General features: G+C 55.3%; 1 protein-coding gene across 1 annotated transcript in view; it reads left to right on the top strand.

Annotated features, from left to right (window-relative positions):
• RPTOR (regulatory associated protein of MTOR complex 1) overlaps positions 1-26,517 on the top strand; it is a 157,743-nt gene that overhangs the window by 95,061 nt on the left and 36,165 nt on the right. The window contains exons 15-19 of the mRNA XM_082271304.1: positions 109-227; positions 5,379-5,482; positions 9,673-9,859; positions 17,775-17,885; positions 22,616-22,721. Of these exons, the coding sequence (XP_082127430.1) occupies positions 109-227; positions 5,379-5,482; positions 9,673-9,859; positions 17,775-17,885; positions 22,616-22,721 (627 nt within the window). The remainder of the gene's footprint in view (positions 1-108; positions 228-5,378; positions 5,483-9,672; positions 9,860-17,774; positions 17,886-22,615; positions 22,722-26,517) is intronic.

The following is a 26,517-nucleotide window of genomic DNA, read 5'->3' as shown; positions in this document are numbered from 1 at the left end:
CACCTGCTATATAAATACAATAATTATCCCCGGGGTGGAGCTTTAATGAGTATATTCTGGCCAGATGGATATAGGCGGTGACTGACTTGTGAACCTTTTCTCTTGTAGGTGTTTCCTTTAACAGTGTGTACACCCAGATCTGGCGGGTGCTCCTTCACCTGGCTGCAGATCCCTATCCAGAAGCCTCGGACCTCGCTATGAAAGTCCTCAACAGTATTGCCTATAAGGTGAGTTGTCTGAGCTCTGGCCTTACATTGTTCATTACACCCCCACAACAAAGGTTTGCATCACACCTCCTATAGAAGTCTGTGGACCCGCATGGCTGTCAGATGGGAGTGCAGCCGCCGCGGGCCCCTGTGCCTGTGCAGCCGCCGCGGGCCCCTGTGCCTGTGCAGCCGCCGCGGGCCCCTGTGCCTGTGCAGCCGCCGCGGGCCCCTGTGCCTGTGCAGCCGCCGCGGGCCCCTGTGCCTGTGCAGCCGCCGCGGGCCCCTGTGCAGGCACCACATCCTAATGTACATGAATGAGACGACCTGCACACCTGTCCATGCTCATTCCGGGAAACCCGCCCCTCACACAGTGTGCGTGATTCATCTGGGTGAATGAGGTTGAAAAATGGGCGGAGCCATAAGAATGAAGCAACATGTGAGGTGTAAGTGGGGGAGGGGAGGGATAATCCTGCATTGGGGAGGAGAGGGATTTGCTGCATTGGGGAGGGGATGAGAGGGATTTGCTGCTTTGGGGAGGGGATGAGAGGGATTTACTGCGTTGGGGAGGGGAGGGGAGGAGAGGGATTTCCTGCGTTGGGGAGGGGAGGAGAGGGATTTCCTGCGTTGGGGAGGAGAGGGATTTCCTGCGTTGGGGAGGAGAGGGATTTCCTGCGTTGGCGAGGAGAGGGATTTCCTGCGGGGGTTTCCTGTGTTGGGGAGGGGTTTCCTGTGTTGGGGAGGGGTTTCCTGTGTTGGGGAGGGGTTTCCTGTGTTGGGGAGGGGTTTCCTGTGTTGGGGAGGGGAGGGGTTTCCTGCGTTGGGGAGGGGAGGGATTTCCTGCGTTGGGGAGGGGAGGGGTTTCCTGCGTTGGGGAGGGGAGGGGTTTCCTGCGTTGGAGAGGGGTTTCCTGCGTTGGGGAGGGGATTTCCTGCGTTGGGGAGGGGAGAGATTTCCTGCGTTGGGAAGGGGTTTCCTGCGTGGGGGAGGAGATGTATTTCCTGCATTGGGGAGGGGAGGGATTTCCTGCGTTGGGGAGGGGAGGGGAGGGATTTCCTGCGTTGGGGAGGGGTTTCCTGGGGAGGAGAGGGATTTCCTGCGTTAGGGAGGGGAGGGATTTCCTGCGTTAGGGAGGGGAGGGATTTCCTGCGTTGGGGAGGGGTTTCCTAGGGAGGAGAGGGGTTTCCTGCGTTGGGGAGGGGAGGAGAGGGGTTTCCTGCATTGGGGAGGGGAAGGGTTTCCTGCGTTGGGGAGGGGTTTCCTGCGTGGGGGAGGAGATGGAGAGGTGTTCTGTAGTTCTGTCCTAGGGTGACAGCACTGCTCTATAGACACAGTAAAGCAATGAGCGTTGTCACCCTAGGACAGGTAGTGTGTTACTGGCAGGATCACCAGGTGAAAATAAAAGGACACTAATGCAGCCGCCACATCTAGGAGGCTGGAAAGCATTGCACCCAGGATCAGTGGATGAGGGGTGCAATGGTAGACTAGCCCTGCAGCTTTCAGCCTATACCTGCATATCTGCATACCTCCATACTGTCATACCTCTATACCTGCATGCCTCTATACCTGCATACCGCTATGCCTGCATACCTCTGTACCTGCATACCTCCTATACATTCATACCTGCTGTAATGGAACCGCGACCCACAACGTGTTTGTGGCCTTCCGTCAGTCTTGAACATAGATATCAGATATTCCAGCCACCCCCATACAAAACTAGCCGACAACTTAGCTTGTATGGATCTGAAAACAACTAACTCTTTATTGAAGAAGAAACAGACTTTTTATCCACTTGAGGATTATGTCAGTCACGACATGAACAATGACTGGAATATTTACCGAAAACATCACACTATGGTTGTCACGGGCCCTACTTTTTTCCTCCCTCTAATTTTTCTCTTCCCTGCACTCCCAGGACTTTGGCCTTTTTTCCAGCAAGGGATTCCCCCACTGTGCTGTCCTTCTCCCCTCCCCAGCCAAGCACTCATGCTGGTGGCCAGGCTGGGGGTTACCTGGCCACCAGCATGAGTGCAGCTCCATTCTTAGATAGTGGTAGCAGGGTCCTGGAAGGAGATTTACACCTGTGTCTGCTCTGCTGTTTGTCAGACTGTGTGTCTCTAGGCTGCGGCCAGAGAACAGACTCTCCTACTGCTTCCCGCGGGCCTCTTCAATCCTACCTGCCAATCCTCTGGAGTGGATTTACCCTGTACCTACCAGCTGGTGAGTGGATTAACCCTGGACCTACCCAAACTCTGCCTAGAATTTGTCACCCCATTCTTTGCCCCGACCCGTGTGTGGCCCAATCCCTCAGTGGCCAGGACTTTGCCCATGCTATCTGGAGCCCCCTGTTATGGACTACCCCTGTTATCTGGAACTCTGTCCTACCCATGTTGGGTCTGACCCTGGGCACTATTGTTTTGGCCCCTTTCTTTGTGAACCTACCCGCTACCATTCAATAAAAGGCTTTGTTGGCACTCCTGCTCTCCGTGTGCGTTCTGTCCCACCTACACTTCTGTTACAGGTTAGATACCGAGGTACAGCTTACTCATGGCTAATCCCATCTAGACAAGGTTATCATTCACATGCTAATTAACTCAGCGCACTTAAACCAGCCTGGGTGACCAGACTGCCGGCACCAAGACTAAAACAAAATACAAAATTACACATGATTATAAGTGTAAACACAGAGTAAATCAGCATAATTACGATGTGTGGAAGACCGGTGATTAAGCTGATGATATTCACATCTGCTAGGAGTCTGACTGTGTGAAGCCTTATTGGCAATAGGCAGCTAGGCCTGCAGTCCCAGAGTCTTCATATATTCTCTGAGATATATTGACAAATATTACTGTCCCACGAGTAATCCAAACCATATTCTGTGTCCATTAAGTCCATCATATTCTTGGTCACCCTGTGCCCATAATAGACACAGGGTGACTTACACATAAGAGGGGCCTAGGGGGCTGAGACAGGGATTTCCCAACCTCTTTAAATTAAGCTGGATTCCACGGCCCCCCCAACCAAAGTGTCTCCCGTCACATCTCTCCCCTTTCCAAAGGAGACTAAGGCAGGAGGAGACCCCCAAACAGGTTGACTTCGAAGTTAGTCCGTAGTTCCCATGCCCCAATGTCTGTACTCACACAGTACACCAAACAAATTATCCAGAACACAGCGTTACTCACCCAGCCAACCTCTGCCTCTCTCGTAGAACATACCCGCCGCTGGGGAGAAGCGTGGACTGGCCCTTCTCCCTGGAGTCCTTTTAAGTCGCTGGAGAGAAGACAGGGTGGTGGGAATCACTTTGTCAAGCTGTTGGGGATCTGGGCTGACTGCCCAGCATCCATGGGGTATACAAGTGATACAAGTAAAGACTGCAGTCCCATCCACTTTCTCAGGAAACCCATCCTTTGTTAGTTGAGGGCAGAGGCCAGCAGCACTCTACTCTGTTGCCACCTCTTCTACTGGGTTGGTGTCATCATTCTGGGGCGCCGTCTGCTGCTGGGAAGGGGAGTCGGCTGCTCCATCTTCCTTACCCCCATCTGGATTTTGGGACAACCTTTCTCTGGTTCCATCTCCCAGATGCACAGATCCTGGCTGGGGAGTGAAGAGTTTCCTCCGCTCTGACTGAGTGTTGGGAAGGAAGGACTGCAATCTCCTCTCCCTTCTCCCCCTGGATCCTGATCTGCTGCTGGGGAGTGACCACCACCTTCTCACCCTGGGCCTCCGGAACTACCACAGGTGTGGGGCAGAGGTCTTGGACCCTCTGTCCAGTTGTCAGCGCTTCAGCTGGAGAAGTTTCTTGTAACTCCACAGATGCTGCTGGCAGGAAATCCCATCTCCCAGTCAGTGGTGTAGCAGAAAGGCCGGCTGCCTCTTCTCTCAGGAAGGCTGAAGCTGCTGTTGGTGTTGGGCAGAGCTCAGTCATGTTAGGCCCCGATGCCTGCAGGGAAGTAAACTGAAAAGTCAGTGGCCTTGCACACATCTTTCTGGGTCACCAATTGTTGCAGGCAGAGGTTAGTAGCGCTATGCCTGGATGGCTGCTCTTCTCCTGTAAGCTCACTGGGACGTTCCTCCTCAGCAGAAAAGTCTATTAAAACCCCAGTCTCTGGAATTGCTGAAAGTCCAGGGCACGGGCTGGTGGCACTCAGGCCCAGTGGCAACACTTTGGCAGGTGATTTATCATCCATATCATCCTCCAATGATGAAAAGTCAGTTAAATCTGTAATCTGTGGCTGGGGCTGGGGAGTGCGACCGACCATCTCCACTCCCGGTGCTGTTGGTGCTGGGACAAGGGACCTACAATCTCCTCTCGTGGTAACGCTGGCTGGCGTGTGTCAGTCACTACATGAATAATGACCCAAATATTTACCCAAAACATCACACAATGGTTAGATAACGAGGTACAGCTGACTCATGGCTGATCCCATCTAGACAAGGTTATCATTCACATGCTAATTAACTCAGCACCCTTACACCAGCCTGGAGGACCAGACTGCCGGCACCAAGGCTAAAACAAAATACAATATACATTATTATAAGTGTAACCACAGAGTAAATCGGCATATTTACGATGTGTGGAAGACCGAGGGTTGAGCTGATGCCTCTACGCCTGCATGCCTCTATACTGTCATACCTCTATACCCGCATGCCTCTACGCCTGCATACAAGCTGACTGTTTACAAGCTGCAGGCTGAATGACCTATGAGGTCGCTCATCAGCACCCTCGCAGTCCATTCAGAACTACAAGCTGCCCCCCACAAAGGCTGATGGTACTTGTAGTTCAAGTCATTTACAGGAGAGGCTGCAGCTACCAGAACCTGCTACATCTTCCACCATAAATACGGAACATGTTCCAAAAGGAGAACTTATCCTTTAAAGAGCTGAATCCAATCTAGTTTTATGTACGGGGAATAGAAATAATGGCTGTTTATCATATAAAGCACTGAGTGGAGAGAAGGAACATTCGGAATATGTCGCTAGAAGCCGCTACTTGGCTTTATTATTATTCTTAATGATTTATATGGCGGCGTCATCCTTGGAGAGAGGCCGGTGTTTGATGGCCCTCATGGGACGCCGGTTATCCACAGCCATATATTTTGCTGCACGGCTGTCGGAAGCGCTACCCCTCTGCAGCTTTTTCCTGGAGACTCAGACTATATTGGTTTCTTTCCACAGGCCACTGTGAGCACCCGGCCACAGCGCATTCTGGATGCCGCAGCCCTGACGCAGTCCGCCCCAGCCAGTCCCACCAACAAAGGCATGCTGATCCATCAAGTCGGGTGAGGAAGGTCCTGAAATGTGGTATTGATGTATTGCACAATGGCAGATCATTTCTTGGCAGGACTTCAGGTAACAAATAATCCGCAGTGAGAGAGACGAAGGAATAAAGGTAACAAAGTCCGTTAAATAGTGAGAAGAGACCAGCAAGCTCCCCATACACAGCGGATTATAGACTGCAGGGAGATGCAGGTCACTATAGAGAGCGCTCAGCACAACCCCAATGGCTGCCATTTGCCCATCCCGGATTCTAACACACTGAAGATCTTTAGTCCAAATTCTTTGGTTTTTTTTGTAATACTCCCTTACATACATCAAAAGGGAATCTCAGCCCCTCCCACTGTACTCCCTTACATACATCAAAAGGGAATCTCAGCCCCTCCCACTGTACTCCCTTACATACATCAGAAGGGAATCTCAGCCCCTCCCACTGTTCTCCCATACATACATCAGAAGAAAATCTCAGCCCCTCCCACTGTACTTACATCGGAAAGGAATCTCAGGCCTTCCCACTATACTCCCTTACATACATCGGAAGGGAATCTCAGCCCCTCCCACTGTACTCCATTACATACATCAAAAGGGAATCTCAGCCCCTCCCACTGTTCTCCCATACATACATCAGAAGGGAATCTCAGCCCCTCCCACTGTTCTCCCATACATACATCAGAAGGAAATCTCAGCCCCGCCCACTGTACTCACATCGGAAAGAAATCTCAGGCCTTCCCACTATACTCCCTTACATACAATTGAAGGGAATCTCAGCCCCTCCCACTGTACTCCCTTACATACATCAAAAGGGAATCTCAGCCCCTCCCACTGTACTCCCTTACATACATCAGAAGGGAATCTCAGCCCCTCCCACTGTAGTCACATACTTTAGAAGGAAATCTCAGGCCTTCCCACTATACTCCCTTACATATATCGGAAGGGAATCTCAGCCCCTCCCACTGTACTCCCTTACATACATCGGAAGGGAATCTCAGCCCCTCCCACTGTACTCCCTTACATACATCAGAAGGAAATCTCAGCCCCTCCCACTGTACTCCCTTACATACATCGGAAGGGAATCTCAGCCCCTCCCACTGTACTCCCTTACATACATCGGAAGGGAATCTCAGCCCCTCCTATTGTACTCCCTTACATACATCGGAAGGGAATCTCAGCCCCTCCCATTGTACTCCCTTACATACATCGGAAGGGAATCTCAGCCCCTCCCACTGTACTCCCTTACATACATCAGAAGGGAATCTCAGCCCCTCCCACTGTACTCCCTTACATACATCGGAAGGGAATCTCAGCCCCTCCCACTGTACTCCCTTACATACATCAGAAGGGAATCTCAGCCCTCCCACTGTACTCCCTTACATACATCAAAAGGGAATCTCAGCCCCTCCCACTGTACTCGCATACATCAGAAGGGAATCTCAGCCCCTCCCACTGTACTCCCTTACATACATCGGAAGGGAATCTCAGCTCCTCCCACTGTACTCCCTTACATACATCAGAAGGGAATCTTAGCCCCTCCCACTGTACTCCCTTACATACATCGGAAAGGGAATCTCAGCCCCTCCCACTGTATTTCCTTACATACATCAGAAGGAAATCTCAGCCCCTCCCACTGTACTCCCTTACATACATCGGAAGGGAATCTCAGCCCCTCCCACTGTACTCCCTTACATACATCGGAAGGGAATCTCAGCCCCTCCCACTGTACTCCCTTACATACATCAGAAGGGAATCTCAGCCCCTCCCACTGTAATCCCTTACATACATCGGAAGGGAATCTCAGCCCCTCCCACTGTACTCCCATACATCGGAAAGGAATCTCAGCCCCTCCCACTGTACTCCCTTACATACATCAGAAGGGAATCTCAGCCCCTCCCACTGTAATCCCTTACATACATCGGAAGGGAATCTCAGCCCCTCCCACTGTACTCCCATACATCGGAAGGGAATCTCAGCCCCTCCCACTGTACTCCCTTACATACATCGGAAGGGAATCTCAGCCCCTCCCATTGTACTCCCTTACATACATCGGAAGGGAATCTCAGCCCCTCCCACTGTACTCCCATACATCGGAAGGGAATCTCAGCCCCTCCCATTGTACTCCCTTACATACATCGGAAGGGAATCTCAGCCCCTCCCATTGTACTCCCTTACATACATCGGAAGGGAATCTCAGCCCCTCCCACTGTACTCCCTTACATACATCAGAAGGGAATCTCAGCCCCTCCCACTGTACTCCCTTACATACATCGGAAGGGAATCTCAGCCCCTCCCACTGTACTCCCTTACATACATCAGAAGGGAATCTCAGCCCTCCCACTGTACTCCCTTACATACATCAAAAGGGAATCTCAGCCCCTCCCACTGTACTCGCATACATCAGAAGGGAATCTCAGCCCCTCCCACTGTACTCCCTTACATACATCGGAAGGGAATCTCAGCTCCTCCCACTGTACTCCCTTACATACATCAGAAGGGAATCTTAGCCCCTCCCACTGTACTCCCTTACATACATCGGAAAGGGAATCTCAGCCCCTCCCACTGTATTTCCTTACATACATCAGAAGGAAATCTCAGCCCCTCCCACTGTACTCCCTTACATACATCGGAAGGGAATCTCAGCCCCTCCCACTGTACTCCCTTACATACATCGGAAGGGAATCTCAGCCCCTCCCACTGTACTCCCTTACATACATCAGAAGGGAATCTCAGCCCCTCCCACTGTAATCCCTTACATACATCGGAAGGGAATCTCAGCCCCTCCCACTGTACTCCCATACATCGGAAAGGAATCTCAGCCCCTCCCACTGTACTCCCTTACATACATCAGAAGGGAATCTCAGCCCCTCCCACTGTAATCCCTTACATACATCGGAAGGGAATCTCAGCCCCTCCCACTGTACTCCCATACATCGGAAGGGAATCTCAGCCCCTCCCACTGTACTCCCTTACATACATCGGAAGGGAATCTCAGCCCCTCCCATTGTACTCCCTTACATACATCGGAAGGGAATCTCAGCCCCTCCCACTGTACTCCCATACATCGGAAGGGAATCTCAGCCCCTCCCACTGTACTCCCTTACATACATCAGAAGGGAATCTCAGCCCCTCCCACTGTACTCCCTTACATACATCGGAAGGGAATCTCAGCCCCTCCCACTGTACTCCCTTACATACATCAGAAGGGAATCTCAGCCCTCCCACTGTACTCCCTTACATACATCAAAAGGGAATCTCAGCCCCTCCCACTGTACTCACATACATCAGAAGGGAATCTCAGCCCCTCCCACTGTACTCCCTTACATACATCGGAAGGGAATCTCAGCTCCTCCCACTGTACTCCCTTACATACATCAGAAGGGAATCTTAGCCCCTCCCACTGTACTCCCTTACATACATCGGAAAGGGAATCTCAGCCCCTCCCACTGTATTTCCTTACATCAGAAGGAAATCTCAGCCCCTCCCACTGTACTCCCTTACATCGGAAGGGAATCTCAGCCCCTCCCACTGTACTCCCTTACATACATCGGAAGGGAATCTCAGCCCCTCCCACTGTACTCCCTTACATACATCAGAAGGGAATCTCAGTCCCTCCCACTGTAATCCCTTACATACATCGGAAGGGAATCTCAGCCCCTCCCACTGTACTCCCATACATCGGAAGGGAATCTCAGCCCCTCCCACTGTACTCCCTTACATACATCAGAAGGGAATCTCAGCCCCTCCCACTGTAATCCCTTACATACATCGGAAGGGAATCTCAGCCCCTCCCACTGTACTCCCTTACATACATCAGAAGGGAATCTCAGCCCCTCCCACTGTACTCCCATACATCGGAAGGGAATCTCAGCCCCTCCCACTGTACTCCCTTAGATCAGGAAGGAGAGCAGAGGGAGGATCTGTGACCACACAGCAGTGCTCTGCACAAAGGGAACACTTCCTGCATTTATTATTGACCTAAACAGGGATAAAAGTATTTATTAGTTGTGACTTTCCAATCACTTTAACAAGAGATGGATTGGCAGCCATTGTATTTATTTTGGTGGCTTTGAAGAGTTTCTGCCTTTTGGTTTTCAGTGATCTGGGCGGAATATAAAGGATATTCTCAGTATAACTTTCTGTCTGTGTTACATTTTTCCTGTTAAAGGGAAAAGTGATAAAGTGACGTTTGCTGTTCCTTCAGGGGGTCTCCTCCAACTCCAAGTGCCAGCAGCTCCAGCCTTACCAATGACATGACAAAACCTCCAGCCAACAGGGAGCTTCCTTCCAACCGGCCAGCCAATGTGGGAACAGCTATGGGGGTCCAGTACACGCCCCATTCGCACCAGTTCCCCCGCACCCGCAAGATGTTTGACAAAGGCCCTGACCAGGTGAGCCCACCTTAGCGGGATTCCATATTTTACTTGGATTCACAAATGAAACAAAAACACGGATTTCATGGAGCAGGATTGGTGGCAAAGCTTACCGCTGCGTTTCTCTCCTCCTCCCAGCATGCCTCAGTTTTATGCTATTGTCCTAGGAGGACGGCTTCAGAATAACCAATCATTCTTCTGTGCTTCCTTCCCTTTCTCTTCAGTCCCGAGTCGCAGCTTTCACTTGGACTAAAGCGATGGTCCGCAGAACATGTTTATAGAAAGTCTGATTTGCATGGCCTTCCACAGACGGCGTGTCATCAGGCCTGGCATGTCATCAGGCCTGGCGTGTCATCAGGCCTGGCGTGTCATCAGGCCTGGCGTGTCATCAGGCCGGCGTGTCATCAGGCCGGCGTGTCATCAGGCCGGTGTGTCATCGGGCCTGGCGTGCCATCGGACCGGCGTGTCATCGGGCCAGCGAGTCATCGGACCGGCGTGTCATCAGGTCAGTGTCTCATCGGGCCGGCGTGTCATCGGGCCGGCGTGTCATCAGGTCAGCGTGTCATCGGGCCTGGCGTGTCATCGGGCCTGGCGTGTCATCGGGCCTGGCGTGTCATCGGGCCTGGCGTGTCATCGGGCCGGCGTGTCATCGGGCCGGCGTGTCATCGGGCCTGCGTGTCATCGGGCCGGCGTGTCATCGGGCCGGCGTGTCATCAGGGCCGGCGTGTCATCGGGCCGGCGTGTCATCGGGCCGGCGTGTCATCGGGCCGGCGTGTCATCGGGCCGGCGTGTCATCGGGCCGGCGTGTCATCGGGCCTGGCATGTCATCGGGCCGGCGTGTCTTCGGGCCGGCGTGTCATCGGGCCGGCGTGTCATCGGGCCGGCGTGTCATCGGGCCGGCGTGTCATCGGGCCGGCGTGTCATCGGGCCGGCGCGTCATCAGGTCAGTGTCTCATCGGGCCGGCGTGTCGTTGTGGTGGGGCCGGCGTGTCATCGGACCACGGCCAATCATTGCCCACCAGGGCTGCCTATCATTGCTGCCAATCAGTGTCACCCATCAGTGCCCATCAAAAAAAAACCATAAAATTTTGCAAACTGGTAAATTTTCTAACTATGACTTTTTATTTTTCAAAATTTTCGGTCTTTTCATTTGTTTAGCAAAAAATAAAACCGTCAGCGGTGAATAAATACCACCAAAAGAACGCTCTATTTGTGTAAAAAATGAAAAAAACGTCATATGGATACAGTGTAGCATGACCGCGCAATTGTCGTTCAAAGTGTGACAGTGCTGAAAGCTGAATGCGGGGGGAGTGTCTGGCAGGTAAGTGGTCAGGAATGGTCCTCGGATCTCACATGTGCCTCGTGTCGGTGAATATCAAGTCCTGGACATACAAGAAGCATTCGATGTGCATCACTTTCCAGGGACAATGTCTCCTCTCACCTGTCACTAGCCCCTCCTACACAGGTGTGATGGTGGGAGGTTGCAGACCCCGGGGTGGTGGGTTCGTTTTTAAAGTGGACCTTTCAGCATTCATTGAACTTTCTGCCATTCACTTCCCCTCCCCCCTTACTCGGCAGGTCTCCTTCCTGGGCTTCGGCCCCCAGCATCGGCATATTACCTGTCAGCAGCCGGCTGAGTTATCTGTAGGGCCCCGCAGCCTTCCGGGACCTGTGATGCGTGCCAAAAGGTGGGGGGGGGGGGGTTGTTTTCTTGGATCCCCACGGTGATCTGAGCTTGTACCAGTTAAAACCAGGTACCCCCCCCCCCCCACCAAAAAAAAAATAATGATGTGCCAAATGTGAGGGGGGGGGAGCAGGAGGAGGAACAGCGGAACTTTCTCTTTTGGGTGAAGTTTCTCTTTAAGGACAGCTGCTGCTTTATCTTCAATCTCCAGTATATTTCTTCATAGAGCATCCATGTGCGGTAACCTACGGCAACCAACCTGAACCCGGCTCCAGTATGTTGTACAGTAATGGTTAAATATTTACATACATCAGGCAGGCCTGACACCGGTGCCTCCTCCCCCTCCCCCTCCTCCCCCCTCCCCCGCCTCCTCCCCCTCCTCCTCCCCCGCCTCCTCCCCCTCCTCCTCCCCCTCACCCCCCTTCCTCCTCACCCCCTCCCCCCCTTCCTCCTCCTCCCCCTCCTCTCCACTGAGCCGTCTGCTGCTCATAAATCTTTAATCCGGTGATCTGCCGATCCAAAACCCAATTTACAAGTTGTAATTTTTTTCTCTTGCCGATATTGGACCTCTGGGTAAATTCAGATGACTGCAGAGAAAGTGTAGAGGACTCACAAGACTCTCTGCAGATCCAGCCATATGCAGCCTCTCCTCCCCCCTCCTCTTCCTCCTCCTCCCCCCTCCTCTTCCTCCTCCCCCTCCCCTCCTCTTCCTCCTCCCCCTCCCCCCCTCCTCTTCCTCCTCCCCCTCCCCCCCTCCTCTTCCTCCCCCCCTCCTCTTCCTCCTCCCCCTCCTCTTCCTCCTCCCCCCCTCCTCTTCCTCCTCCTCCTCTTCCTCTTCCTCTTCCTCCTCTTCCTCTTCCTCTTCCTCCTCCCCCTCCCTTCCCCCCCCCCTCCCCAACCTCCTCCCCCCCCCCCCCACTGAGCCTGGGTAAATCCAGAGGCTGAGATGACTGCAGAGAAAGTGTAGAGGACTCATAAGACTCTCTGCAGATCCAGCCATATGCAGCCTCTCCTCCTCCTTCCCCTCCCCCCCCCCTCCCCCTGCCAAAGGCTGATATGGGCATTGAATGGGGGGGAGGGGGGGGTGTAAAGGTTCACCTCCGGAAGATTTACCCCCCTTCATGATCAGGCCATTTTTTGCGATTCGGCACTGCGTTAGTGTAACTGACACTTGCACGGTCGTGCGACGCTGTACCCAAATACAATTGGTTTCCTTTTTCCCCCACAAATAGAGATTCTTTTGCTGGTATTTGATCACCTCTGCGGTTTTTATTTTTTGAGCTATAAACAAAAAAAGAGCGACAATTAAAAAAAAAAAAACTTTACTTTCTGATATAAAACATCCAATAAAAAAATATAAAAGAGGAAATTTCTTCAGTTTATTCCAATCTGTATTCAGCTCCAAATCCCGATGATTGGCGTATGATTGGTTCGCGTCTACAAACTATGGGATATTTTATGGCAATTTTATTTATTATTTTTACTAGTAATGGCGATGATCTGCGATTTTTGGCGGGACTGCGAGATTGCAGCAGAAAAATCTTTTTTGGGGACCAGTGACAGCTAAAAATTGCACTGTCACTGTACTAATGACACTGGCAAGGAAGGGGTTAACATCGGGGGGTGATCAAAGGGTTAAATGTGAGATCCGTGTTCCTGCAGAACTAGCAGAGAGACAAAATCTCCACCTCCCCCCCCCCCCCCAATAGAACGGTGATCTGCCTCTCTCCACCTTCCCCCCCCCTGACAGAACGGTGATCTGCCTCTCTCCACCTTCCCCCCCCTGACAGAACGGTGATCTGCCTCTCTCCACCCCCCCCCCCTGACAGAACGGTGATCTGCCTCTCTCCACCCCCCCCCCCTGACAGAACAGTGATCTGCCTCTCTCCACCTTCCCCCCCCTGACAGAACGGCGATCTGCCTCTCTACTCCTCCCCCCCTGACAGAACGGTGATCTGCCTCTCTCCACCTTCCCCCCCTGACAGAACGGTGATCTGCCTCTCGACTCCTCCCCCCCTGACAGAACAGTGATCTGCCTCTCTCCACCCCCCCCCCCCTGACAGAACAGTGATCTGCCTCTCTCCACCTTCCCCCCCCTGACAGAACGGCGATCTGCCTCTCTACTCCTCCCCCCCTGACAGAACAGTGATCTGCCTCTCTCCACCCCCCCCCCCCCCTGACAGAACGGTGATCTGCCTCTCTCCACCTTCCCCCCCCTGACAGAACAGTGATCTGCCTCTCTCCACCCCCCCCCCCTGACAGAACAGTGATCTGCCTCTCTCCACCCCCCCCCCTGACAGAACGGTGATCTGCCTCTCTCCACCCCCCCCCCCCTGACAGAACGGTGATCTGCCTCTCTCCACCTTCCCCCCCCTGACAGAACGGTGATCTGCCTCTCTCCACCCCCCCCCTGACAGAACGGTGATCTGCCTCTCTCCACCCCCCCCCCCCCTGACAGAACGGTGATCTGCCTCTCTCAACCCCCCCCCCTGACAGAACGGTGCTCTGCCTCTCTCCTCCTCCCCCCCCCGACAGAACAGTGATCTGCCTCTCTCCACCTTCCCCCCCCTGACAGAACGGTGATCTGCCTCTCTCCACACCCCCCCCCCCCCTGACAGAACGGTGCTCTGCCTCTCTCCTCCTCCCCCCCTGACAGAACGGCGATCTGCCTCTCTCCACCTTCCCCCCCCTGACAGAACGGCGATCTGCCTCTCTCCACCTTCCCCCCCTGACAGAACGGCGATCTGCCTCTCTCCACCTTCCCCCCCCCCCCTGACAGAACGGCGATCTGCCTCTCTCCTCCTCCCCCCCTGACAGAACAGTGATCTGCCTCTCTCCTCCTCCCCCCCTGACAGAACGGTGATCTGCCTCTCTCCACCCCCCCCCCCCTGACAGAACGGTGCTCTGCCTCTCTCCTCCTCCCCCCCTGACAGAACGGCGATCTGCCTCTCTCCACCTTCCCCCCCCTGACAGAACGGCGATTTGCCTCTCTCCACCCCCCCCTGACAGAACGGTGATCTGCCTCTCTCCACCCCCCCCCCCTGACAGAACGGTGATCTGCCTCTCTCCACCCCCCCCCCCCCCCTGACAGAACGGTGCTCTGCCTCTCTCCTCCTCCCCCCCCCCGACAGAACAGTGATCTGCCTCTCTCCACCTTCCCCCCCCTGACAGAACGGTGCTCTGCCTCTCTCCTCCTCCCCCCCTGACAGAACGGCGATCTGCCTCTCTCCACCTTCCCCCCCCTGACAGAACGGCGATCTGCCTCTCTCCACCTTCCCCCCCTGACAGAACGGTGATCTGCCTCTCTCCACCTTCCCCCCCTGACAGAACGGCAATCTGCCTCTCTCCACCTTCCCCCCCCTGACAGAACGGCGATCTGCCTCTCTCCTCCTCCCCCCCTGACAGAACGGTGATCTGCCTCTCTCCACCCCCCCCCCCCCTGACAGAACGGCGATCTGCCTCTCTCCTCCTCCCCCTCCCGACAGAACGGTGATCTGCCTCTCTCCACCCCCCCCCCTGACAGAACGGCGATCTGCCTCTCTCCTCCTCCCCCCCCCCCGACAGAACAGTGATCTGCCTCTCTCCACCTTCCCCCCCTGACAGAACGGCGATCTGCCTCTCTCCACCTTCCCCCCCTGACAGAACGGCGATCTGCCTCTCTCCACCTTCCCCCCCTGACAGAACGGCGATCTGCCTCTCTCCACCTTCCCCCCCTGACAGAACGGCGATCTGCCTCTCTCCACCTTCCCCCCCTGACAGAACGGCGATCTGCCTCTCTCCTCCTCCCCCCCTGACAGAACAGTGATCTGCCTCTCTCCTCCCCCTGACAGAACGGTGATCTGCCTCTCTCCTCCTCCCCCCCTGACAGAACGGTGATCTGCCTCTCTCCTCCTCCTCCCCCCCCTGGACAGAATGGTGATCTACGTCTCTCCACCTCCCCCCCAACAGAATGGCGATCTGCATCTCTCCTCCTCCCCCGACAGAACGGCGATCTGCATCTCTCCTCCCCCCCCCCCCCCGACAGAACAGTGATCTGCCTGTCTCCTCCCCCACCCCTGACAGAACGGCGATCTGCATCTCTCCTCCTCCCCCCCTGACAGAACAGTGATCTGCCTCTCTCCTCCTCCCCCCCCCCTGACAGAACGGCAATCTGCCTCTCTCCTCCTCCCCCCCCTGACAGAACGGCAATCTGCCTCTCTCCTCCTCCCCCCCCCCCTGACAGAACGGCGATCTGCCTCTCTCCTCCCCCCCCCCCCTGACAGAACGGTGATCTGCCTCTCTCCTCCCCCCCCCCTGACAGAACGGTGATCTGCCTCTCTCCTCCCCCCCCTGACAGAACGGTGATCTGCCTCTCTCCTCCCCCCCCTGACAGAACGGCGATCTGCCTTTCTCCTCCTCCCCCCCCCCTGACAGAACGGTGATCTGCCTCTCTCCTCCTCCCCCCCCTGACAGAACAGTGATCTGCCTCTCTCCTCCTCCCCCCCCCCCCCTGACAGAAATGCGATCTGCCTCTCTCCTCCTCCCCCCCCTGACAGAACGGCGATCTGCCTCTCTCCTCCCCCCCCTGACAGAACGGTGATCTGCCTCTCTCCTCCTCCCCCCCTGACAGAACGGCGATCTGCCTCTCTCCTCCTCCCCCCCCCTGACAGAACGGCGATCTGCCTCTCTCCTCCTCCCCCCCCCCCCCCCCCCCGAAAGAACGGCGATCTGCCTGTCTCCTCCTCCCCCCCCCTGACAGAACGGCGATCTGCATCTCTCCTCCTCCCCCCCTGACAGAACAGTGATCTGCCTGTCTCCTCCTCCCCCCCCCCATAGAACGGTGATCTGCCTCTCTCCACCCCCCCCCCTGACAGAACGGCGATCTGCCTCTCTCCACCCCCCCCCCCCCCCTTGACAGAACGGCGATCTGCCTCTCTCCTCCTCCCCCGACAGAACGGCAATCTGCATCTCTCCTCCCCCCCCCCCCTGACAGAACAGTGATCTGCCTCTCTCCACCTCCCCCCCCTGGACAGAACGGTGATCTGCCTCTCTCCTCCCCCCCCCCCTGACAGAACGGTGATCTGCATCTCTCCTCCTCCCCCCCTGACAGAACGGTGATCTGCCTCTCTCCTCCCCCCCCCCCCCTGACAGAACGGCGATCTGCCTCTCTCCACCTCCCCCCCCCTGACAGAACGGTGATCTGCCTCTCTCCTCCTCCCCCCCCCCCCCCGACAGAACGGCGATCTGCCTCTCTCCTCCTCCCCCCTGACAGAACGGCGATCTGCCTCTCTCCTCCTCCCCCCCCCCCCGACAGAACGGTGATCTGCCTCTCTCCTCCTCCTACCCCTGACAGAACGGTGATCTGCCTCTCTCCTCCTCCTCCCCCCACTACAGACCGAGCAGTCAGAGATCACTCTCACTTCCCACTAATGATCAGCAGCCAGTGGGATTGGTTCCCGATCATGTGATCACTGTGCCAGTCACACTGGTCAAATGATTGCTGCCCCCCCCCCCCCCAGGGTGTACAGAACTCATTGAAGTAGTGCTGTTGCTGGGTGGAAAGGGGACGCACTTTACCAATGACAGCGAGACAAATGGCGTACATGGGGGGAGGGGGGCTGATTATCTAAGGGTTAACCCCTTCCTCTCTGTTCTGACAACCCCTAAAGAGCCTGACTCCGCAATTCAGAGATGAGGACTTTTCATACCGGGATTGGGGGGATGGGATGCCTCCTCCGGGTGTATAATACTCCCACCATCCGGGATGCGCGGTTTGTAAATTATATGGAAGTCGTTAGACCGCTCCTCTTACTGATGAGTGAGAAATATTCTACTGAGGATAAAGGGGCGGGACCTTAAGAAATACAACCTCATTGATTGGTATCCAGTGCGTTATGAATGCTGGTGACACCATCCTCTGGCTGTCAGGGGGCGTCGCCCGGATTTCACAGAATCCTCCGGACGCGGCGCACTCAGAAATGAACCTTTTAGTAAATCTGAAGTGTGTGACAGGAAATCTGAACACTCGGAGGAAACGCACAGAAACCATTCCGGCGCCAATTCTACGCACATCAAACGAAGGAAGCCATCTCCAGATCTGGGCATTCTCTGTAGTGGACATGGCCAATCATTTGCCTAGATTAGGGAAATCGCCGCTGAGCCCGCCCATCGCAGTTATTAACCTTATACCGGATTACATGTCACCTGGATTCTGATTGGTTGCGGTGTTTTTGGAATTTGATTGGTTGACCGGTGTCTTTCTTCCCGCAGACGGCTGAAGACGGAGAAGACGGGATCATCCATAAAGGATTCATCTCGGGATCTCTGCAGACCGGATTCTGTGATTGGAGTGCCAAGTACTTCGCCCAGCCGGTTATGAAGGTATGCCGGGGAAGAACGCCTTTTATTGGTGGAATAGGCGGGTTTTGGGTCCAGTTTTTTAGAAAAAATACATTTTAATTAATTAAATAATTACTTAAGACAATATATATACCAATTTTTTGTAACCTATAAAAGATGATACACTGAGTAAATAGATACCAAACATGTCACACCAGAAAATTGCACACATTCCTGGAATGAAGACAAACTTCTGTACATAAAAATCTCCATACACAACTTTACTGGTTACCAGTTTAGAGTTTCTGTGGATTTCTAGTGCTAGATTGGCCCAGTCACAGTCCAGACCTAAATCACATTGAGAATCTGTGGCAAGACTTGAAAATTGCTGTTCACAGACGCTCTCCATCCAATCTGACAGAGATGAGATATTCTGCAGAGAAGAATGGGCAGAAATGTCCTCTCTAGATGTGCAAAGCTGGTAGAGACATCCCCAAAAAGACTCCCAGCTGTAATTGGAGGGAAAGGCGGAGCTACAAAGTATTGACTCCAGGGGGTGAATACAAATGCAGCCACACTTTTCACAGATTTATTTGTATCATTTATCATTTTCCTTCCACTTCACAATTATGGTCACTTTGTGTCGTCTATCACATAAAATCCCAATAAAATACTTTTACTTTTCTGGGTGTAACATGAGAGAATGTGGGAAATTTCAGGGGGTATGAATACTTTTTCAGGGCTCTGTAGCTCCACATCTGCAGTATGAGATCCCCTCAGGCGCTGCGCCCTCTGACCTCCGGTCTCCCCACATTTGTAATGAGGTTTAGTGAGGTCATTGCTGTTCTCTGTGCTGGAAAGGAAGCTTTGCACTCAGCATCTCCCTGCTTTACTGCCTGTTTCTGCATCCTCCACCTCCCCTGTGCCTTCAGTATTACCCCACCAGTCATGGGGGGTGGGGGGTACCTTCAGTATTGCCCCAGCAGTCGGGGGGGGTGCCTTCAGTATTGCCCCACCAGTCATTGGGGGGGGTGCCTTCAGTATTGCCCCACCAGTCATTGGGGGGGTGCCTTCAGGATTACCCCACCAGTCATTGGGGGAGGGGTGCCTTCAGGATTACCCCACCAGTCATTGGGGGAGGGGTGCCTTCAGGATTACTCCACCAGTCATTGGGGGAGGGGTGCCTTCAGGATTACCCCACCAGTCATTGGGGGGTGCCTTCAGTATTGCCCCACCAGTCATGGGGGGGGGGGGGTTCAGCAAAGCTCTGACACTACCAGGTGCAGTAACATTGGGGGGGGGGGGGTTCTGACATGAGGAAGCAAAGCTCTGACACTACCAGGTGGAGGAGCATTGGGGGGGGGGGGGGGTTCTGACATGAGGAATCAAAGCTCTGACACCACCAGGTGCAGTAACATTGGGGGGGGGGGGGGGGTTCTGACATGAGGAAGCAAAGCTCTGACACTACCAGGTGGAGGAACATTGGGGGGGGGGGGGGGGGTTCTGACATGAGGAAGCAAAGCTCTGACACTACCAGGTGGAGGAGCATTGGGGGGGGGGGGGGTTCTGACATGAGGAAGCAAAGCTCTGACACTACCAGGTGGAGGAACATTGGGGGGGGGGTTCTGACATGAGGAATCAAAGCTCTGACACTACCAGGTGCAGTAACATTGGGGGGGGGGGGGGGGGGGTTCTGACATGAGGAAGCAAAGCTCTGACACTACCAGGTGGAGGAACATTGGGGGGGGGGGGGGGTTCTGACATGCAGGAACATTGCATGGAAAGTCAGTAATGAGGGAAACTCAGGGGCAAAGAGACCGCAGTGAGTTTTCCAGCTTCCACCCCACCCGTCCATATAAAGGCTCCTCTATGACCGGCTCAACAATCCCAAATAGACTTCCTATGGGATGCACGAGTGTCGCAGAATACACCAAAAACCCTGAATGAGCCAAATCCTCCTTCATCGGGGTCTCACACCCCCCTTCCCAGACACTGCAGCTCACAGGGGGAGGGTTGTCAATTCAGAAAGCAGTGGGCGGGACTAGGTTGGGCCAGGTGCTGATTGACAAGCTGCAACCTGAATCTGCAGTGACACTGCTCATAGCCACGCCCCCTGCAACATCTCCTACTTTGGTGCAATCAGACAACTCTGCTGTGAATGCAGGAATAGCGCAGCATCGTTGTCACACCATCCCAGGAATCTGCATTATAATTGATTGCTGAGGCACATGTTTGAGGTTCTAGCTCTGAGAAGCCGGTTCCCCATATTTGAGGTTCTAGCTCTGAGAAGCCTCTTCCCCATATTTGAGATTCTAGCTTTGAGAAGCCTCTTCCCCATAATTTGAGGTTCTAGCTCTGAGAAGCCGGTTCCCCATATTTGAGGTCCTAGCTCTGAGAAGCCGGTTCCCCATATTTGAGGTTCTAGCTCTGAGAAGCCGGTTCCCCATATTTGAGGTTCTAGCTCTGAGAAGCCGGTTCCCCATATTTGAGGTCCTAGCTCTGAGAAGCCGGTTCCCCATATTTGAGGTCCTAGCTCTGAGAAGCCGGTTCCCCATATTTGAGGTCCTAGCTCTGAGAAGCCTCTTCCCCATATTTGAGGTTCTAGCCCTGAGAAGCCTCTTCCCCATATTTGAGGTTCTAGCTCTGAGAAGCCGGTTCCCATATTTGAGGTTCTAGCTCTGAGAAGCCGGTTCCCCGTATTTGAGGTTCTAGCTCTGAGAAGCCGGCTCCCCATATTTGAGGTTCTAGCTCTGAGAAGCCGGTTCCCATATTTGAGGTTCTAGCTCTGAGAAGCTGGTTCCCCATATTTGAGGTTCTAGCTCTGAGAAGCCGGTTCCCATATTTGAGGTTCTAGCTCTGAGAAGCTGGCTCCCCATATTTGAGGTTCTAGCTCTGAGAAGCCGGTTCCAATATTTGAGGTTCTAGCTCTGAGAAGCCGGTTCCGATATTTGAGGTTCTAGCTCTGAGAAGCCGGTTCCAATATTTGAGGTTCTAGCTCTGAGAAGCCGGTTCCCCGTATTTGAGGTTCTAGCTCTGAGAAGCCGGCTCCCCATATTTGAGGTTCTAGCTCTGAGAAGCCGGTTCCCCATATTTGAGGTCCTAGCTCTGAGAAGACTCTTCCCCATATTTGAGGTCCTAGCTCTGAGAAGCCGGTTCCCCATATTTGAGGTCCTAGCTCTGAGAAGCCGGTTCCCATATTTGAGGTCCTAGCTCTGAGAAGCCGGTTCCCCGTATTTGAGGTTCTAGCTCTGAGAAGCCGGTTCCCATATTTGAGGTCCTAGCTCTGAGAAGCCGGTTCCCCATATTTGAGGTTCTAGCTCTGAGAAGCCGGTTCCCCATATTTGAGGTCCTAGCTCTGAGAAGCCGGCTCCCCATATTTGAGGTTCTAGCTCTGAGAAGCCGGTTCCCATACTTGAGGTTCTAGCTCTGAGAAGCCGGTTCCCCGTATTTGAGGTCCTAGCTCTGAGAAGCCGGTTCCCCATATTTGAGGTTCTAGCTCTGAGAAGCTGGTTCCCCATATTTGAGGTTCTAGCTCTGAGAAGCCGGTTCCGATTTTTGAGGTTCTAGCTCTGAGATGCCGGTTCCGATATTTGAGGTTCTAGATCTGAGAAGCCGGTTCCCCATATTTGAGGTTCTAGCTCTGAGATGCCGGTTCCCCATATTTGAGGTTCTAGCTTTGAGAAGCCGGTTCCCCATATTTGAGGTTCTAGCTCTGAGAAGCCGGTTCCCCATATTTGAGGTCCTAGCTCCGAGAAGCCGGTTCCGATATTTGAGGTTCTAGCTCTGAGAAACCGGTTCCGATATATGAGGTTCTAGCTTTGAGAAGCCGGTTCCCCATATTTGAGGTTCTAGCTCTGAGAAGCCGGTTCCGATATTTGAGGTTCTAGCTCTGAGAAGCCAGTTCCCCATATTTGAGGTCCTACCTCCGAGAAGCCTGTTCCCCATATTTGAGGTTCTAGCTCCAAGAAGCCGGTTCCCCATATTTGAGGTTCTAGCTCTGAGAAGCCGGTTCCGATATTTGAGGTCCTAGCTCTGAGAAGCCAGTTCCCCGTATTTGAGGTTCTAGCTCTGAGAAGCCGGTTCCCCGTATTTGAGGTCCTAGTTCTGAGAAGCCGGTTCCCCATATTTGAGGTTCTAGTTCTGAGAAGCCGGTTCCCCATATTTGAGGTCCTAACTCTGAGAAGCCGGTTCCCCATATTTGAGGTCCTAGCTCTGAGAAGCCGGTTCCCCATATTTGAGGTCCTAGCTCTGACAAGCCGGTTCCCCATATTTGAGGTCCTAGCTCTGAGAAGCCGGTTCCCCATATTTGAGGTCCTAGCTCTGAGAAGCCGGTTCCCCATATTTGAGGTCCTAGCTCTGAGAAGCCGGTTCCCCATATTTGAGGTCCTAGCTCTGAGAAGCCGGTTCCCCATATTTGAGGTTCTAGTTCTGAGAAGTCGGTTCCCCATATTTGAGGTCCTAGCTCTGAGAAGCCGGTTCCCCATATTTGAGGTTCTAGCTCTGAGAAGCCGGTTCCGATATTTGAGGTTCTAGCTCTGAGAAGCTGGTTCCCCATGTTTGAGGTTCTAGCTCTCAGAAGCCGGTTCCCCATATTTGAGGTCCTAGTTCTGAGAAGCCGGTTCCCCATGTTTGAGGTTCTAGCTCTGAGAAGCCGGTTCCCCATGTTTGAGGTTCTAGCTCTGAGAAGCTGGTTCCCCATGTTTGAGGTTCTAGCTCTGAGAAGCCGGTTCCCCAGGTTGGTGCGTTGATTCGTCTGCTCCGTGTCTTCCCAGATACCTGAAGAACACGATATGGAGAGCCAAGTCCGCAAAGAGCGAGAGTGGAGGTTCCTTCGCAACGCCAAGGTCCGGAGAGAAGCTCAGAGCCTCATACAGAAAGGTGAGAGCCACACAAACATGGCCGCCAGGTGATGGGAAACGATTCCCCAGTGTCCTCCTGCACCCCACTCATGTGCGGGTCTACAAATAAAACCAGAATCTGCAGACAGCACTGGGGGGTTTGATTGAGACGTTCTAGAACAGGTGGACCGGAAACTGTCCCATCCAGACCGCCACAGTCCTGCCATTATGCTGCCTCCATTACTGTCATTATCAGAGCAGAGCGGAGAGAGGGAAACAGAACAGTTCTACATACAGAGCTGGAGGCACAGCAGCACTGGATGGATGACAGGAGGGGGAGGCACAGCAGCACTGAATGGATGACAGGAGGGGGAGGCACAGCAGCACTGGATGGATGACGGGAGGGGGAGGCACAGCAGCACTGGATGGATGACGGGAGGGGGAGGCACAGCAGCACTGGATGGATGACAGGAGGGGGAGGCACAGCAGCACTGGATGGATGACAGGAGGGGGAGGCACAGCAGCACTGGATGGATGAGGGGGAGGCACAGCAGCACTGGATGGATGATGGGAGGGGGAGGCACAGCAGCACTGGATGGGGGAGGGGGAGGCACAGCAGCACTGGGATGGATGGGGGGAGGGGGAGGCACAGCAGCACTGGATGGATGACGGGAGGGGGAGGCACAGCAGCACTGGATGGATGACGGAAGGGGGAGGCACAACAGCACTGGATGGATGACGGGAGGGGGAGGCACAGCAGCACTGGATGGGGGAGGGGGAGGCACAACAGCACTGGATGGATGAGGGGGAGGGGGAGGCACAGCAGCACTGGATGGATGGCGGGAGGCACAGCAGCACTGGATAGATGACGGGAGGGGGAGGCACAACAGCACTGGATGGATGACGGGAGGGGGAGGCACTGGATGGATGACAGGAGGGGGAGGCACAGCAGCACTGGATGGATGAGGGGGATGGGGAGGCACAGCAGCACTGGATGGATGACGGGAGGGGGAGGCACAGCAGCACTGGATGGATGACGGGAGGGGGAGGCACAGCAGCACTGAATGGATGAGGGGGAGGCACAGCAGCACTGGATGGATGAGGGGGAGGCACAGCAGCACTGGATGTGGGAGGGGGAGGCACAGCAGCACTGGATGGATGGGGGGAGGGGGAGGCACAGCAGCACTGGATGGATGAGGGGGAGGCACAGCAGCACTGGATGGATGATGGGAGGGGGAGGCACAGCAGCACTGGATGGGGGAGGGGGAGGCACAGCAGCACTGGATGTATGGGGGGAGGGGGAGGCACAGCAGCACTGGATGGATGACGGGAGGGGGAGGCACAGCAGCACTGGATGGATGATGGGAGGGGGAGGCACAGCAGCACTGGATGGGGGAGGGGGAGGCACAGCAGCACTGGATGGATGACGGGAGCGGGAAGCACAGCAGCACTGGATGGATGACGGGAGGGGGAGGCACAGCAGCACTGGATGGATGACAGGAGGGGAGGCACAGCAGCACTGGATGGATGATGGGAGGGGGAGGCACAGCAGCACTGGATGGATGATGGGAGGGGGAGGCACAGCAGCACTGGATGGATGACAGGAGGGGAGGCACAGCAGCACTGGATGGATGACGGGAGGGGGAGGCACAGCAGCACTGGATGGATGATGGGAGGGGGAAGCACAGCAGCACTGGATGGGGGAGGGGGAGGCACAGCAGCACTGGATGGATAGGGGGAGGCACAGCAGCACTGGATGGATGAGGGGGAGGCACAGCAGCACTGGATGGATGATGGGAGGGGGAGGCACAGCAGCACTGGATGGGGGAGGGGGAGGCACAGCAGCACTGGATGGATGGGGGGAGGGGGAGGCACAGCAGCACTGGATGGATGATGGGAGGGGGAGGCACAGCAGCACTGGATGGGGGAGGGGGAGGCACAGCAGCACTGGATGGATGACGGGAGGGGGAGGCACAGCAGCACTGGATGGATGTGGGGAGGGGGAGGCACAGCAGCACTGGATGGATGACGGGAGGGGGAGGCACAGCAGCACTGAATGGATGACAGGAGGGGAGGCACAGCAGCACTGGATGGATGATGGGAGGGGGAGGCACAGCAGCACTGGATGGATGGGGGGAGGGGGAGGCACAGCAGCACTGGATGGATGACGGGAGGGGGAGGCACAGCAGCACTGGATGGATGGGGGGAGGGGGAGGCACAGCAGCACTGGATGGATGACGGGAGGGGGAGGCACAGCAGCACTGGATGGATGAGGGGGAGGCACAGCAGCACTGGATGGATGAGGGGGAGGCACAGCAGCACTGGATGGATGAGGATGAGGGGGAGGCACAGCAGCACTGGATGGATGAGGGGGAGGCACAGCAGCACTGGATGGGGGAGGGGAGGCACAGCAGCACTGGATGGATGGGGGGAGGGGGAGGCACAGCAGCACTGGATGGATGAGGGGGAGGCACAGCAGCACTGGATGGATGATGGGAGGGGGAGGCACAGCAGCACTGGATGGGGGAGAGGGAGGCACAGCAGCACTGGATGGATGGGGGGAGGGGGAGGCACAGCAGCACTGGATGGGGGAGGGGGAGGCACAGCAGCACTGGATGGGGGAGGGGGAGGCACAGCAGCACTGGATGGATGACGGGAGGGGGAAGCACATCAGCACTGGATGGATGACAGGAGGGGAGGCACAGCAGCACTGGATGGATGATGGGAGGGGGAGGCACAGCAGCACTGGATGGATGACGGGAGGGGGAGGCACAGCAGCACTGGATGGATGATGGGAGGGGGAAGCACAGCAGCACTGGATGGATGATGGGAGGGGGAGGCACAGCAGCACTGGATGGATGATGGGAGGGGGAGGCACAGCAGCACTGGATGGGGGAGGGGGAGGCACAGCAGCACTGGATGGATGGGGGGAGGGGGAGGCACAGCAGCACTGGATGGATGACGGGAGGGGGAAGCACAGCAGCACTGGATGGATGACGGGAGGGGGAGGCACAGCAGCACTGGATGGATGACAGGAGGGGAGGCACAGCAGCACTGGATGGATGATGGGAGGGGGAGACACAGCAGCACTGGATGGATGATGGGAGGGGGAGGCACAGCAGCACTGGATGGGGGAGGGGGAGGCACAGCAGCACTGGATGGATGGGGGGAGGGGGAGGCACAGCAGCACTGGATGGATGAGGGGGAGGCACAGCAGCACTGGATGGATGATGGGAGGGGGAGGCACAGCAGCACTGGATGGATGGGGGGAGGGGAGGCACAGCAGCACTGGATGGATGGGGGAGGGGGAGGCACAGCAGCACTGGATGGATGATGGGAGGGGGAGGCACAGCAGCACTGGATGGGGGAGGGGGAGGCACAGCAGCACTGGATGGATGACGGGAGGGGGAGGCACAGCAGCACTGGATGGGGGAGGGGGAGGCACAGCAGCACTGGATGGGGGAGGGGGAGGCACAGCAGCACTGGATGGATGACGGGAGGGGGAAGCACAGCAGCACTGGATGGATGACAGGAGGGGAGGCACAGCAGCACTGGATGGATGATGGGAGGGGGAGGCACAGCAGCACTGGATGGATGACAGGAGGGGGAGGCACAGCAGCACTGGATGGATGACGGAAGGGGGAGGCACAGCAGCACTGGATGGATGACGGGAGGGGAGGCACAGCAGCACTGGATGGATGATGGGAGGGGGAGGCACAGCAGCACTGGATGGATGATGGGAGGGGGAGGCACAGCAGCACTGGATGGGGGAGGGGGAGGCACAGCAGCACTGGATGGATGGGGGGAGGGGGAGGCACAGCAGCACTGGATGGATG

This window comes from Pelophylax lessonae (genome assembly GCF_965119305.1).
Source record: "Pelophylax lessonae genome assembly, chromosome: 11".
Lineage (NCBI taxonomy): Eukaryota > Metazoa > Chordata > Amphibia > Anura > Ranidae > Pelophylax > Pelophylax lessonae.
This window is presented reverse-complemented; position numbering and strand designations above follow the sequence as displayed.